Source organism: Saccostrea echinata, unplaced genomic scaffold (assembly GCF_033153115.1).
Source record: "Saccostrea echinata isolate AGI-Se365-2 ecotype Australia unplaced genomic scaffold, CSIRO_AGI_Sech_v1 ptg000054l, whole genome shotgun sequence".
Classification (NCBI taxonomy): domain Eukaryota; kingdom Metazoa; phylum Mollusca; class Bivalvia; order Ostreida; family Ostreidae; genus Saccostrea; species Saccostrea echinata.
The window spans coordinates 67,968,284-67,985,662 of record NW_026889803.1 but is presented as its reverse complement, the minus strand read 5'-3'; the positions used below and the strand labels follow the sequence as shown (position 1 = coordinate 67,985,662).

General features: G+C 34.2%; 1 protein-coding gene across 1 annotated transcript; it reads right to left on the bottom strand.

Moving 5' to 3' along the window:
- Positions 1-86: 86 nt before the first annotated feature.
- LOC133205129 (agrin-like) lies at positions 87-16,335 on the bottom strand. The gene is made up of 12 exons (XM_061340871.1): positions 15,581-16,335; positions 13,613-13,828; positions 10,974-11,012; positions 6,660-6,869; positions 4,052-4,176; positions 3,695-3,803; positions 2,543-2,652; positions 2,093-2,207; positions 1,480-1,671; positions 480-533; positions 304-357; positions 87-181 (listed from the first exon to the last, which is right to left on the bottom strand). The coding sequence occupies exons 1-12, from the start codon at positions 15,897-15,899 to the stop codon at positions 87-89; spliced, it is 1,638 nt and encodes a 545-aa protein (XP_061196855.1). The 5' UTR covers positions 15,900-16,335.
- Positions 16,336-17,379: the final 1,044 nt, after the last annotated feature.

Sequence of the window (17,379 nt, the reverse complement as noted above, 5' to 3'; positions counted from 1 at the left end):
ACAGCCTGTCAAGAGAAACATAAGACATCACACACTGACAGACGCCATTTATACATTGACCATAGTACAGACAGTGATAGTCCGATTTACAGCCTGTCAAAAGAAACATGAGACATCACACACTGACAGACACCATTTATACATTGACCATAGTACAGACAGTGATAGTCCGATTTACAGCCTGTCAAGAGAAACATAAGACATCATTCACTGACAGACACCATTTATACATTGACCATAGTACAGACAGTGATAGTCCGATTTACAGCCTGTCAAGAGAAACATAAGACATCACACACTGACAGACACCATTTATACACTGACCATAGTACAGACAGTGATAGTCCGATTTACAGCCTGTCAAAAGAAACATAAGACATCACACACTGACAGACACCATTTATACATTGACCATAGTACAGACAGTGATAGTCCGATTTACAGCCTGTCAAGAGAAACATAAGACATCACACACTGACAGACGCCATTTATACATTGACCATAGTACAGACAATGGTAGTCCGATTTACAGCCTGTCAAAAGAAACATAAGACATCACACACTGACAGACACCATTTATACATTGACCATAGTACAGACAGTGATAGTCCGATTTACAGCCTGTCAAGAGAAACATAAGACATCACACACTGACAGACGCCATTTATACATTGACCATAGTACAGACAATGGTAGTCCGATTTACAGCCTGTCAAGAGAAACATAAGATATCACACACTGACAGACGCCATTTATACATTGACCATAGTACAGACAATGGTAGTCCGATTTACAGTCTGTCAAGAAAGACAGCATAAGAACAAATATATGGCACAGACATGCAGTTACCGAGACACAATTACAAATAGAACTGAACAATAAAACCTCCATTTTAATTTTCAGGGGCATGAAAATCTAGAAAGCACAAAATCTGTATGTGACAAACAAGTGTAGGGGTGAAGGTAGGTATAGTTCTCTGCACTTTGAATTATCAATGAATAATTATTCCATTCTATATTTGTTGCATTTTTTATCTAAGTAACTAAATACTTATTCAAATTACTATAAAAAAAAAAAAAATTAACATAGTTTTTCCAGTTAGAGTCATTTTCATTATTTTCTCCCTCGTTTCACTCCTCCGAAAATAAATATTTTCTTGACTAATTTATTGAAAAACAAAGAAAAAGAATATATTGTAGGATTGTAGCGTTCGTTACAAATCGCTTTTTATTAATAACACAAATCAATTATATAATTTTTACAAAATAACAATGCAAGGGCTGGGCGGGCAGGGAAAGCCAAAGACACAAAACGACCTGCGATTCTTTGTAACGAACGTCGCATGAATTGAACATTACCCAGTAAATGTATTTATACTGAGCACTAAATCGCTCGTGCATGAAAAACCAGTATTCTTAAGATACGAAAATTCACGGAAAGTACCGAATCTAAAAACGTAAAGAAATAAATATATGTTACCTTTCGGTTCACAATCCACGACTTTCAGTTGCCGTCGATTTTGACACACATTCCTCTCCATCTCACATTTGTTGTTAAATCTCTGTCCATCAATCGTACAGACAGGGGGACCTGCGGAGGAGCAGAACGCGTCACACTCACAACGACCATACATACACTTAGAGAAGAACTGACACTCCTCCTGGCATGTTGCTGAAATAGACGATACCACTTATATCATACAATACCACTTATATCATACAATACCACTTATATCATACAATACCACTTATATCATGCAATACAACTTATATCATACAATACCACTTATATCATACAATACCACTTATATCATACAAATCAATATAACTTATACAAATTAAAAATTGCAGAGTCAAAATGATATTCCTAATCATATGTTACTACATTAGCAAAGTAAAAAATAGCTTTGGTTAAAATACCTATATACAGAATGAGTAACCACACAATGATGAACTTAAACATGACGTCACTCATACACTCACTTTGGTACATTTTACTTATTGCATTCTCCCACTGATGTCATAGAGATAACCCCCCTCTCTTTACATGATGTCACCTACATCATACACTCACCGTCCTACATTTTACTTACTGCATTCTCCCACGGATGTGACTGAGATAACTCTCCTCTCTTTACATGACTTCACTTTCATCATACACTCGCTGTCATAGGTTTTATGGTCACTGCCACAAATTTTTGAGTCAGCCTGTAAAATGTACAAGAAATACTGTAAGCCAACTTGTATACATATGCCAGAAATATCTGATTCACTGATTCATCTAAAGCAACTTTAGCTCACTCTAAAAGGTGTAAGAATAAGGAAATCTTGATCGTAAATATATTTTATTATGGTCTGATTTCAACTGGAAATTCTTGAATGAAATATTCTATGAAAAGAATGGTAGTTGATTTACAATATTATAATCAAGCACCAAAACTAATCAGGTTTCTTTAAAAGAGTTTACAAAATTGCTAAGGTATCAAAGAGAACAATCAATACATTTTAAGGTTACTCGGAGAGAGGTAATAAGTAAGGCTTACTCCCCAGCAGTCCGAAGGATCAGGACACATACACCGAGCAAACTGGCCATTTCCGTTACAAACTCCATAATACTCACATGCCCCTTTCAGGTCCCCACATCCATCTTTAGCTACAAAGCAAGTTGTTATGATTACAAAAGTAGTGGAATTTTTATAATTTTATCTTTTATTTTAGTAGCTGTAACTAATGCATTTTCTCTATTTTCCAATTAACACCTTTTCTTAATATGTCCATAAATTAACTCCCCTTTTTTCCCCATTAACATCTATCTATTATTTCTAACTTGATCCTTCTTTTTATTCTCCAAATCACCTCTTCTTCCTATTTCCCCTTCAGCCACTCTTTCTCAATTTCCCTATAAACCCTTCTCCATGAACCCTTTTTCTCTATTTTTCCTACATTTTTAATACACCCCCTTTATTTCTTTATCAATCCCTCTCTTAGTAAATACTTTACTCCACCTCTAATCCTCATGAATTTATTCTCTCCATTCTCCTATTAACCCTATTCTCTTGTATAAATCCTATTCTCTTTTTCCCCATTAACCCATTCCCCCTATTTCCCCATTAACCCATTTCCCCTTTCCCCCTATTTCTCCATTAACTCATTCCCCCTATTCCCTGTACTTTATCTTTTTGTCAAGGCCCCCAATAAGAGGTGCCAGGAGGCAATTTATCACTGTTTCAATGATCAGAATTCACTGCTTCAAATTTCATAATTGGTAAAATAAACTACTAGATATAATTCTAAAATAGCCTCCTCAAATGGATAAATTCACTTCTTCACTTTAATATCATTTAAAACCCTGACTCCAATATTAATGTTTTCTCTCTATTCCCCATGAACCATTTCATCCATTTTCCCATTAAACCCATTCCTTCTATTTCCCCATTAATCCTTTCTTCCTACTTTCCTATCAAACCCATTCCTTCTATTTCCCCATTAATCCTTTCTTCCTATTTTCCCATTAAACCCATTCCTTCTATTTCCCCATTAATCCTTTCTTCCTATTTTCCCATTAAACCCATTCCTTCTATTTCCCCATTAATCCTTTCTTCCTATTTTCCCATTAAACCCATTCCTTCTATTTCCCCATTAATCCTTTCTTCCTATTCAACCTTCTCAATCCCCCACTACCCTTTATTACTCACCACAGTAACCATAATGTTGTAGATTAATGATGTTGTCAATTCCAGTTGTACAGTTAGCCTTCTGTAATTCACACATATTGTCATAAGACGCTCCATTGCTGCCACAGACCTGACAACACAGAATATTACAATCAAAGTACTGAATGTACTGAAACTCAAGCTGCATCATTCATGTTTCCAGTGGCAGGTATTTAAGATGTCATATGTTAGAATTTCAGAAAATTTCAAAATATTGGTCTACGTGTTCTAATCAATATTTTTTTAAACAAAAATACTTTAGCATTTAAATGTAGAGTTGCAGAAAATTGTAAAACTTTACTGTTTTCACTCTTCCAAGTTTTACTGAGGTAAACTTACAGGTTTAAATTGCTCCCCCAGACAATTTTTACACGGCTTGTCCATACACACCACTCGGCCATTCTCCTCCACACATCTCTGATGTTGACCACATTGTTTGGTATGACAAGACTCTGGTATAGGGGCTACAAAAATGGGAGATAAAATTACAACAGGCCAATAGGCAACAATGCTCACCTGATTCACATTGTCCTGGGTAAAATAGCTATGTAAAAAGATCCTTTACAGTCACCCTTAATTATCTCAAAGGTCCTCTAAAGTAAGATGGACTAGAAAACTGACCAGTCAGCAAGGGCCCCGTTGAGGGGAAGAAATATAAGGGTGCAGCTTACAGAATGAGAATTTTAATTGATTACAAAAATTAAAAAATATATGAAGAAGAATATGCAATAACAACTGTATTTATAAAATTTCAAGATAATTCCTAAATATCCAACAACCTGTAAAGAGTATCCCTGTATTTACATAAGGCAGTAAAAAACATCACATCTATAATAACTCAATTAAATGTATATTTAAACAAGAAAAAAGCATGTGTTTTATAAAATGCCAGTCTCAGTGAATGCAAATACAGGTAAACTTCGGTATCTCGACATCGGATATGTCGACAACCTGGGATATGTCGACGTCCATCCGCGGTCCAGGCAGTATTTACTATATAAATGATTTGCAAAAACTCTGATATGTCGACCTCGGTAATCTCAACAACCCTGGTTATCTCGACGTATATTCACAGTCCCAAGAGCAAAATTTACCTGGTATATGTCGACATCGGCAATTTTCTGCTCCACTGAACCTAACTGTTTGTCAGATTGGGTCGCTCGTCACGCGCGGACGGCTCCGGGTATCTCGACGTCGTCAAAAATTCACACCTTTCACACCCATGTTATGACTGCATGCTGCTTAATTAATTCGATAGACTGTGTTTGTAGGTGAATCCAAAGCCCCCTCGGCGTCTTTGAGACGTTAATTGCTTAATGTTCAGTTTGGGTAATATCACTGATAAATCTACACGATTCTGCTTAAATTTGCAGGTGTTTATTTATGTCGAAACCTAACATAACTTTTAAAATTGAAAAAGATAACTAAATTACAAAGAATAAGAAACATATTGAATAAATTCAAACTAAAGAATTGATTAACCGAATCATCCGTAATTCATGCATCTGTAATATCACTACATTAGTTTAGATACACAAATCTCTTAAAAAAATTAATATTAATGCACATTCTTCCTGAATGAAATAAGAAGAAAAAAATTACGCATTTAATATGTTTTCGTTTCTCGGATGTCGACTTTATCATGTTTATACGGTTCGGTTCGAAGTTTATAGAGCGCTATTTCGTATCCTGTTCTGACAAAAAAGCAAGTAACATGCGAATGCTGGATGGAAAACTACAAAAATTTAGAACGATTTCGATAAAGAGAAAGAACATGCTTTATAAATAAGATTTTTAAAAATAACTTCTTAGATTTTTAATAAAAATAGAGGGATTGCTGAAATAAGTTGACCTACAGTCTATATTGAAGTCATGTACGTATAATAAGCTTATACACATGTATGTGTTTGGTTATGCAGTGAAATCTTGGACGTCAAGTCTCAACTCTGATATCTCGACACCTCGGATATCTCAACATTTTCCGATGGTCCCGTCGATGTCGAGATAACGAAGTTTACCTGTATCACCCAGGCTTGACCTTAACTTCAAAACAAACATAAGTTGCAAACAAAGGGTAATTTATCTTAAAGTGACAAATAAAGATAAGCCTAGAAAATTTTCTGCCCCAGACAAGATAATTAATCCCAGGGGATTAATTGTACTGCTCTTTCATCCTTTTCTTCCAAGTTTTACAATAAGAACTTTTTCAGTAATGATAGAATGAGTTTATTATCGGACTACCTGTTAAAATTAATAGTACATGTATTCTTGAATTTACATAAGGCAGCAAAAAAATTTTCTTTAAAAAATGAATAAATAAATAATAAAAAAACATATCTTGATGTATATCTTGTCTTTGAGAATTCAATAAAATCATAACTCATCGTGTATTTAACCAAAATAAAGTATGAACATTATTTAAATCCACATTTCAGAGAATGTAAACATCATTCAGAATTGACCTTAACTTCAAAACAAACTTCATTTGCAGACAGAGGTGTTAATTAATCTCAATTTGACAGAAACAGATAATGCTTTGGATTTTCTTCTAGAGGAAAGTTAATTAATCCCATGGGACTAGTTGCAGCTTTCATAGTTTACAATAGGAACATTCTCAGCAGTTATCTCTCTTTGCCCTGGCATTCATTCTAATGTAAAGTTTAGGAATCTACCCCACCACCCCAGCTCCAAACTGGATGACACAGAGAACCAAACTTAGCATCAAAATATGTCTTACTGCCTCTTCAACCAATATACCAAATTTGAACTTAATTGGTCAACTACAAAAAAAGTTATTAGAAAAAAACAGAAAATTTGTGGATGGAAGAATGACAGACAGACAGACAGCTAGACAGACGGACAGACAGACAGAGTGATTACTATAGGGCACCCGCAAATCCTTGTGGGGCCCTAATAAATAAAAACCTAGCATGATTTTCAGATTTACCACATGGTCCATCCTGTATCTTGTTGATTAATTTTCCACTCCTACAGGAATGTTTCCTAAGTTGACACTCGCTACTGTAGTTCTGTCCGTCAGACCCACACACTGGGTTAGGACCGGTGTCGGGACACTCTGGTTCACAGTCACAAACTGGCTGATTCCGGTTGTCAATTCGACATGAACCGTAATAACATCTCACAGAAGCACAGGGACCTTCCAAAGAAATGAGATTTATATCATTAAACTTAAAGGCTTAAGTTTGTCAAAATTTATCTAACATTATAATCAATAGTTAAAGGACCATACGTATGTGCATACAGTCAATCATAATTTTAAGGAGATCTAAAAGTAAGGTAAACTTTAAATAACTTTTTTTTTTATCTTTCTGCTTTGGATGTTTTTTTTTCTTCTTTGAAATATTGAATTTTAATTCTATTTCTGACTTAATTACTTTAATAATTTACTCTAAACGAAACAGTATTATTCTTAACATATCTTTCATTTAATACTTTGGAAAACTACATATTTTGGAATACATGTACTTCTTTTCAGAAAAATCACAAGAACATTTATTTATTGTAAGTAAGTTCTCTTATTTAAGAAATGTGATCTATCATAGAGTTCCTAAAAATGTTTTAAAAACAAAATTTAATGATGAAAGACTAATTTTGCCCAGTGTTGCAATGGAATACTTGTTCACTAAAACTAATTCAGTGCAAAAATTTGTCCCAGATACAAGGACAAGTGATTTTTTTTTAACAAAATTTACAAAAATAAAAGCCACAACATTTATAATCTTGATGAAAATACACACACATATGATTAAGCCATATTTGATGACCTATTATTCACCTTCCCAATCACTGCTAAATACTTGTGACAAAATCCTCATGTATTTTTTAACAGTCAAGTATTCACTCACAGGTTTACCTGTGTTATAATACTGACATTATCTAATGGTTTACCATACACTTCTGAACATACTGACATTATCTAATGGTAAACCATATATTCCTGAATATCTAATGGTTTACCATATAGGGTGAATTCACCATGCATCAGACACCCTCGCACTTCAACAAGTTCTAGCGATATCGCTACCGACCGAATACTACCAAAATGGAACTTGACATGTAGTATGTGGTTAAAATATAAATTTTTGACACAATCTTGCCATATTTATTAAGAAAATATCATTAAAAACTGACTTTTCCGAAATAAGTCAGAATTCACCATGGATCGGAAAATATTCACCATGCATCGGACATACAATATTTAAACCAGAAAAATATTATACTTTGATCTCGGTGCTTTGAAATTAGTGAAATCGAAACATTATTTTATTTAAAAATTAACCTTCTAGTTAAATTTGAATGACTATTTCGATTCACAAATGTGAAGAGATTTTAGTTGCATCACATCGCCTTAGAAAGGCTTTACAATGCTAGTAATATGGCAACTCGCACCTTTGTCTTGTGGGTTATCATCATCTAGTTTAAAGAAATAAATTGAGTCCACTTCTAGTCATCATATGTCGATAATTTGTATTTTCACTGAAAATTTAGAGTTCCCAGTGTTTTCAATAAGATTTTCAATACAAGGAAATATACTTGGAATAGCAGGAAACCAATCTCGGTGGGGGGTTTGGGGGCCGCATCAGGCCCCAAACGGGTCCAGGGCAAAGCCCTGGTGGGGGGGGGGGGGGGCCCGGCCAAAAACAAAAATTAGATTTTTTGACTAATTTTTCTTACCTCTCAGGCCAATAAAAAGTACCATGTTTTTTCACATTTCGGTCACTATCAATCATCAAACTTTACCTTATAAAGCCATTTAAAATTAAAGGTAATTACTTTTCCTGTATTTCAAGAGATCTAACACAAATAAATGAGAATATAAAGTTTACATTTTCAGTTTGAGGAAATTCTGTTAGAATTCCTACGTCTTGGCCACAATTAAAAAATTAAGACTTTATTTGTTAGGTCTAAAAATTTGACATTTTCAGTTTGAGGAAATACTGTAAGAATTCCTACGTCCTACGTCTCAGTCAGGATTAAACAATTAAGACTTTTATTCGTAAGGTCTATTATATCAGCCTGGATATAAATAATTGCTGTTGTGTTAATCTTGACCTAACTTGTGCAGTGACAGTGAATAAAAAAAAAAAACATTTATTTTCCTGTTCAACATTTTAGACCAGCCGTAGATACATGATGCTTCTGTCAATGAATCCCCAAATTCTCAATAATCTTGGTCATATCCTGTAAAGCTTTAGTTAAATCACAATCATTGAGTTGTGAATTTTATATGAGGTTGGAATTATTCATTAAAAAAATTATTCTTTAAACTTTATTCTCGCAAGTTGTAGCTGTAGCCTTGTTTAGTAGTTGTAGTACCGTACTTATTGGATCAAACCAAACTTTAATGAAAAAGAGCGCACTCAAGGGAAGTTACTCTAGATCATGTAGTGATTACATTCGTGATAAAAATCTACGGATTTCATGTACAAACTCCGGCAAAATCCCAGTGACGGAAATTTAATAGCCGGCAAAATTTCTCATACAGGCGGTTAATTTTGCCGGTTGCCGGCTCTTATTGAAAACACTGGTTCCTATTTTTTAGTTCCGTAAAAAACAGCTGTCACTTGGGTTTTACATGAAAATGGAAGTGATTACCCATGCATCGGAAAGTGTCCAATGCATGGTTAATTTGTGTCCGATGTACGGTGAAATAAATATACTAGTTAAAAACAACTCTATAAAATATTATACACACATTGAGGTAAAATTTTTGAAAAATTTGTGTAGAATCATCAATCATTGACAAATTTTACGCCGGTCCGACCCATTCCGTTGACGTCTATTTAAAAGAATGACAACTTTAAAAATTGCAAAATCGTAAAATTCTGGTTATCCCCTTTGATGATGCAAAATATGACGTAATTTCAAGGCCATCCTTGTGGTATTTTTATCACAACATGAAAATAAAAATCAGCATCATTAAAAAGTTTAATTCTTCACCTTTAAGACAGAAACAAGTAAAAACACAGGGAGACTCAGGTTCAATGAAAGTTTATTGCTTAAAGTTGTCCGAAGCAATGTATGTGTCTGATGCATGGTTAACTCACCCTATTGAATATACTCCTAATCTAATGGTTTACCATGTACTGAATATATTCCTCATCTAATGGATTACCATATACTGAATATACCCCTCATCTAATGGTTTACCATATATTCCTGAATATACTCCTTATCTGATGGTTTACCATACATCCCTTATGTCATGGATTACCATATATTCCTTATAGCATGGTTACATTTGATCTTACCATCTCTGCATTACTTCTCCGTCATTGGTTTACAATCATCAACATCCCTCCATTTACTGGTTTACCATATTTTATAGCTTCATTGCATTATTACACCTCTCCTATTTGCTTTACCATTTTTCCATTACACTTTCAATGGTTTACCATTATTGCAATACTCATCTATTGCATTAATAATTTTACTTCATGCCTCTTCAATTCATTAATTTATCCCTTTCTCATATTAAACTCTACTAACACAATCTGTTTACTATCATTACAAAGTAAATATTTAAACAGCAAATTGAATGAATAAAATACAACAATGCAAAAGTTACAACACCTCAAAAAACATTGCTCTACCCCAAACTACATGCAGGAAAACACTAAGTAATGGTCATTATGCATAAGAATTAGGTACATCAAAATCACACACAAGACATTCACTGAAAAAGAATTTCAAAATGATTTTAAAAGTTATGCCTAATGTTTCATATATATCTACATGATAAAGTTAGTGAGGGCCTAACTCTGTGCTGATGAGGGAGTAGGAGGGAGGGGCTCAATACTGCTACTGTAACAGGTCCTCTATAACAGGTGCTCTATTCTATTTGTGCTCTTCAAAATCGTGCTGACATATGCCCCTCAACAACGTTTATGGCAAGAGACACGTATGATGCCTCAATCTGACAGAATCTTGGAATAACTAGTAACCATACCATACTGATTAGAAAATCAACTGATGTTCAGTTCGGAATCCCTATTTTTTCATGAGAGTATATATATATTTATTTATTTAGCCTAAAAAACCAAGTCTGTGTAATTACATTTTTTTTATACGAGAAAATCAACTTAATTCATTTCAACAGATTTCTCCATAATTTTAAATTTGACATAGTTTATTACTGTAAACTCATGATCATTGTAAAGGATTACCGATTCCTTTCCGTACATAATTCTGTCAGACCAGCTCATACACACGAAGCTGAAACAACACATGATTATCTCACCCTCACTCATTGGTTTATATTCACCATCAATCAGCTGATCTAAAATCAGTTTTATACTCAAATTGTAACATAGTTCTTTTGCAAACTATTCTAAGCCAAAAAAAACATATGTAACAGAGAATAATCAAATGTTTCCATCAAAATCATTAATCACATTATTACATAAAAATATTTAATGACAATCTGGAATAATTCTATATAACCTCATTTTGCCAAAAACATGATGTTAAAAGTTATTCAGAGCACAAGTCTGTATTCTATGACCAATGTCTTTATTTCAGTTACTATGCTGTCTTAGGAAGAGATGGGGAAATTGTTCTTGTTTTCCAGTATGCAATAATAGTCTTTGAAATATATCTACGCTAATACAGTGTATAACTAATTACATAAACAAGTTTTGTCTTGAACGTGAGAACTGATCAAAACAATTAACATAGAGAAACAATAGGTCACTTTAAAAATTCATACTGATTGTTAGAACAGTCAATAATCCTCTATAAAAATATAGCCTGAAGTCAGTCATATTAAATATATATCCATGTTTGCTTTTCAACTCATGCAAAGTTAAAATATGCCATTTATAAAGAATACATAGGACTTCACACACGGACACAAATTGACAGAATTTTATTGATACAACAATTGTACTTCTGGCAAACAACAGTATATATAATATAGGGTACAAAATACAAATTTACCATATATAATGGAATAGGAAAGACCTTAATGTACAACATGTGTATATATATATTTTTAATGAAAGCGCTAAAGCTTTACGGAGGATTCTTGTGTTTTCTTTTTATATTTGTTTAATATATATATATATATATATATATATATATATATAGAAAGCACAAAGAAATTCACTTTTGCAAGGATACCCACTTCCGCCCCAGCCCGGGGTTGAACTCTCGACCTACGAAATCTGTCTCCTAGCAGTACAGGAACAGCGCGCTAGACCGCTCGGCTATCTAGGCAAGTCAAAAACTTGCTTTCGATGCCGATGGAATTCTCGCGGCGCTGCCCTACACTACACGGTCATTGAGAATGGAAGTGAGATACAGTTATTTTGGGCTGGGGCGGAAGTGGGTATCCTTGTAAAAGTGAATTTCTTTGTGCTTTCTATATTAATATTTCTTCACTTAGGGCAGTTATGTTAGTTTAAGAGTTGTTGTAAAATGTGCTTTATGTATATATATATATATATATATATATATATATATATATATATATATATATATATATATATGCATGCCCAAAAAAGTCATAGAATCAGCAATCCATAACTTGTTTTGATTCAACTGAGACTGTGTGTTTCCTTTAGACTTCGAAAATGTAATCCTGTTGGATTTTTTCCATCAAATGTTATCTTTCCATTAACCATTAACATGTTCCAAAAAGGTATTCTTATAATGAAGCAACACTGACACTGACATAAATAATTATGTAATAATCAGAAAGTGATTTCTTTAACTTTTACAGTAATTATTATTAATCTTGCAAAAAAAAAGATACCAAGGCTTTATCTTTTGACAAATGCCAACTTATACTAATGCAAAGATGTGGAGATTTTCCCCTAAAAATTTACACTTTTACATATTTATGCTATATCATCTTTTTTTACTTATACTGCCAGCACTCAATATAATTTATCTGCCCCTTAATTAGGACAGTACATGTACTTTGACATGACTTAATTAGGTCAAAAGCTTGGCAGGAGGACTTAAAGGTGCTTAGACACAGATTTGAACTTAATATTTTCTCAAATTTTCTGTATAATATCACGCCTTATATATTGCAATAGCATTTCACACGAAAATATAATTAAAAACTTATTTTATCTGGATATTATTGGAACTACGAATTCTGGGACGTGTTTGATTAACACATCTTTGCACTTACACAGATTTTAACTTTATCCTTAATATTTAAGAAAAGAAGCGATTTCGTTATGTATTAATGAAAAATATTACATCTATAATCCAGAAAATTCAGAGTAGAAATGTTCCAAAGCAAAACCATCTCACCAGTATTGTCAGTCCATGCTCTGTGATGTGTACAGAGTTTAACAAATTGAACACACCCGTGAAATGTAAACTGTTTTTGTAAACAGGGCACGAGCTCTGTTATTGTTAATGTTTACGATTCACCAGGTGTGTTCAATTGATAAACTCTGCACACACCACTGAGTACGGACTTACAATACTATGAGTGGGTTTTGCTTTCGAGCATTTCTACTCTTAAATTTCTTGGTTATAGTTTTCATATTTTTCATTAATACACAACAAAATTGCCACTTTTCTAAAGAATTAAGAATAAAATTAAAATATGCGAAAGCGCAGGGATGTGTCAATCCAACGCGTCCAGAAATTCGAAGTTTTAATAACTTCGAGATGAAACAAGATTTTTATTATACTTTAGTATGAAATGCTATAGTAACATATAAGTCATGAAATTATACAGAAAATTTGAGAAAATATTAACTTAAAATCTGTGTCCAAGCACCTTTAATTAGGTCAGTACTTTGACATGACTTAATTAGGTCAAAACCTTGGCAGCAGGACGTAATTAGGTCAGTACTTTGACATTTGACTTAAATAGGTCAAAAGCTTGACAGCAGGACTTAATTAGGTCAGTACCTTCGCAGGGTCCTTCGTTCTTGACCTTGATATTCTGTCTACTCTGACATGCCTGTAGTTCTAACATACACCTATTGCTATACTGACGACCGTCCGTCCCACACACCTGGGCCATCCTGTCCTCGCACTTCTGGACACACCCACATCGTGGGATACCAGTATCTGGGTCGACGATACAGACCTGGGGCGATGTGCAGGCCAAATCCTTACATCTATCTGTAGGAGGAATAGCATAATGTCCATCAAAAGATGTGGTATGTTTATAGAAACACACCCATCTGTAGGAGGAATATCACAAACTAACACCAATCAAAAGGCGGAGAGTGTTATAATAGTAACACATCCATCTGTAGGAGGAATAGCATAAACTAATACCCATCTCTGCTATCTAGAAAGGCTAGATACATTATAGAGACACACTGACTGTAAGAAAAGGAGCACCAACCAATACCTATCTCCAATAAATCACCTCAGTACATTATAGAAATACATAAGAAAAAGAGCACCTACTAACATCAAGCTCTGTTACAGATACATAGAAGAAAGGCTGGATATGTTATAGGAACACACTGGGCACCTACTTAATACCTTAGTCTCTCTCTGATAAAGGCTGGATATGTTATAGGAACACACTGGGCACCCACTTAATACTTTAGTCTCTCTCTAATAAAGGCTGGATATGTTATAGGAACACACTGGGCACCCACTTAATACCTTAGTCTCTCTCTAATAAAGGCTGGATATGTTATAGGAACACAATTGGCACCCACTTAATACTTTAGTCTCTCTATAATAAAGGCTGGATATGTTAGCTACTTAATACCTTAGTCTCTCTCTAATCAAACATAAGACCTAGCAAAGCCCAAGTACATTTCAGAAATACATCCATCTGTAGTAAAAATAGCAGCGACTAATACCAAGCTATATCTACATTGAAAGCTTGATACATTTTAGAAACACTCAAATCTCTAAAATCTATTGTAGTCAACTAAGGCTCTATCAATCATCAAAACACTGACTGAACAACTTGTAGTGATAGTGTTTAACTGATGAGTATAGCATTGTAGACACACAGGAAGTAAAGTCTCTGGTTTTTGGAAAGTGATTATTCTTAATGTTTGTGCTGATGAACTTTATGCACCATGAAACTCAGTCTTTTTCATAATAAGGCTTTTTACAGTACGTGTGTTAAAGCACAAAACTCATGATACAATTACCATGCAGCCTGAGGTTTGCTCTTTCTTTAAATTTAATTCAGATCTCATGGTTTCAGATGGTGGTCATAGCGCATGTGATTCTACATCAGTTGGCAGAAACTGATTTTGAACAGAATATTTTGCTTTAAGAAAGCAGTTACCCAATAGTTTTCATCTGCAGACAGATATTGTGGCCAATAAAATATTTCTTGTGACCCTCAGATAGTTTAAAACAACTTCTTTGTTACGTACGTGGCAGTGTCTGTTAAACTTCTTGTCAAACAAAGGAAAGAAAATTCAATTACCACAAAAATACAACCCCCTCTGGAGACCGGCAGCTACATCAGAAAATCAATACACTTCACTTTTTATCCCCAAAAAAGCTCTGTTTCTCCATTTCCCTTGTAAATGACTTTAAGACTGACAGAGCGATCACAATTTGAACAAATTCTGAAAATTTATCTCCATGACAACTCACCTCTAGAGCAACACAGATCAATAACCAAAACTAGATTGAAGAAATCAGAAGACAAAATTCCTGCTGAGCGACAATACCTCTAATATCCATCTAATATCTATTTCCCTTTTTGAAATGACAATTATGTAATATCAAAACTGAATTGATTATTTACTTCATTATACTAGGCATTTACCATTTAACTACTTTTAAATCTTTCAAAATATCATCTTCCATTCTCATTACTGCAAACGTAGCTCTTACTTGGAAGAATTCCAAAGAAACGAGCATTTACCCCATACAAGTAATCCTTACCACATTTTCCGATTGTAAAAGTCATGTTTTTCTGAGTTTCACATGCAGCTTTCTGGAAGGAGCAGAGATTGGGGTAGTCCACATTGTTACTTCCACACACTGGTTCGTTATCCACGTTATCCCCGTAATCGTAACAATACTGCGGACAAACGCACACAGAAAGTCGACCATCGTCAGACGGAATACAACGGCCATAAAAATGACAAGTCTTATTTTGACAAGGATCTCTTTTCCCTTCTGGATAGACATAGCAACCCTGCACCCGAACGAATAAAGAGAAAAACAGAGTTCCATGTATTCCAAGTCTAGAGACGATCATTCTGAGAACTCTATGTCAACGATAAACAGAAATATAGAGTAGAAATTTAGTTCTGTATGGATGGTGCAGAGATGACCTCTCTGCTAGAGTCATCAAAACATGTAAGATGCACTGAGCTTGTCATCTCTAAGCTGCTAATGGAAAAAAAACTCCTCTCTCTCACTGTTCGGTATAAACCTTGATTAATCCATACAGAAAATTCAACTTGTTTTCCTCCGTTCAAAGACAGACACAGTCTGAAATATTAATGGTTGTATCATTAATAATCACAGTTCATCACATTCTGTGTTTTATTGAATTCTTGCAGCCAACACAAAAGTGCATCAAAGGTTTATATTTCACCCACATAAACTCTCTCTTTTCTACATTCAATTCCATAAAAATCTGGTGTTATTCTGTTAAGTAAGGGCCGCGCTTCATCACCATTAAGCTTTTGTCAGCACTAGTTTTGGTAGGAATGTATTTGGAACTCGATAAAGCTATCGTACAGTGCGGTCCCCATAGACCAGAATTTTGCCGACTCTTTAGACCTCCTATAATGTGATTTCTCACCTTACAGTGATGTCTGTCCGTGTTTCAAATCCTAAAGACAAAAACACTTCCTACTGCTGCTCCAATCTATCACTGTATGACAAAAAATTCCTCCTCCTTTCTGGAGCTACCCTGCTGATCAAATGGGGGATAAGTCCTGACTGGAATTTTTTTTTGGTAGATTGCCGTTAAAATCTCCTGGTAAAGCACTTTGTTTAAGTCTCCATCTTTTTTATTTTATTTGCAAGATGTGAATGCTTTAGGGTCAAATGTGAATCAAGTGATGGATTCTGAAAACTTGAGTCAATAATCCATATTAGAAGACAAAAATTTCCCCCCTCAATATTTTGATTTTGTGTTAGACTGTATTGAGCCTGCAGAGCTGATTGGTTTTTCCCGGAGATTGCCTTCAGAGCGGACTATACAATCTCTATTTGTCCACTAAATCAAATCAAGTGTTTATTATTTCTTAAAGCTTCTCTGGTCAATCAATTTTCAGCAGGGTAATTCATACGTCTTAACAATGCATTTAACTGAAATAACATGGCATTGCCTATACTTTTCAGGCAAACTTGCACAGTATCCTTGAGAACAATCAATATAAACGGCACATTTTTACTTATCACACCAATATGCAAAGAAAATGTTTTTAAAAGATATGCAGTTTTATTAGTATTACAAGAAATGTCCTGACCAAGTATAACATAACTATTAAGCAACTTCATGATGAAGAATATTCAGGGAAAGAATCCTGTAAATTTATTGGCCTCGTTTATTATGATCTAGTGTAACAAAGACAGCAACTTAATCATGTCCTCACTCAGTCATTACTAGAAAATTTCAGGGAGGAGTAAATATTAAATAGTTCTCTTAGAAGAGCAATTACAGTAATACTTGGTTATAGCAATGTTAATTATTAAAATCGTCATCCTAATTTGCTAAATGACAT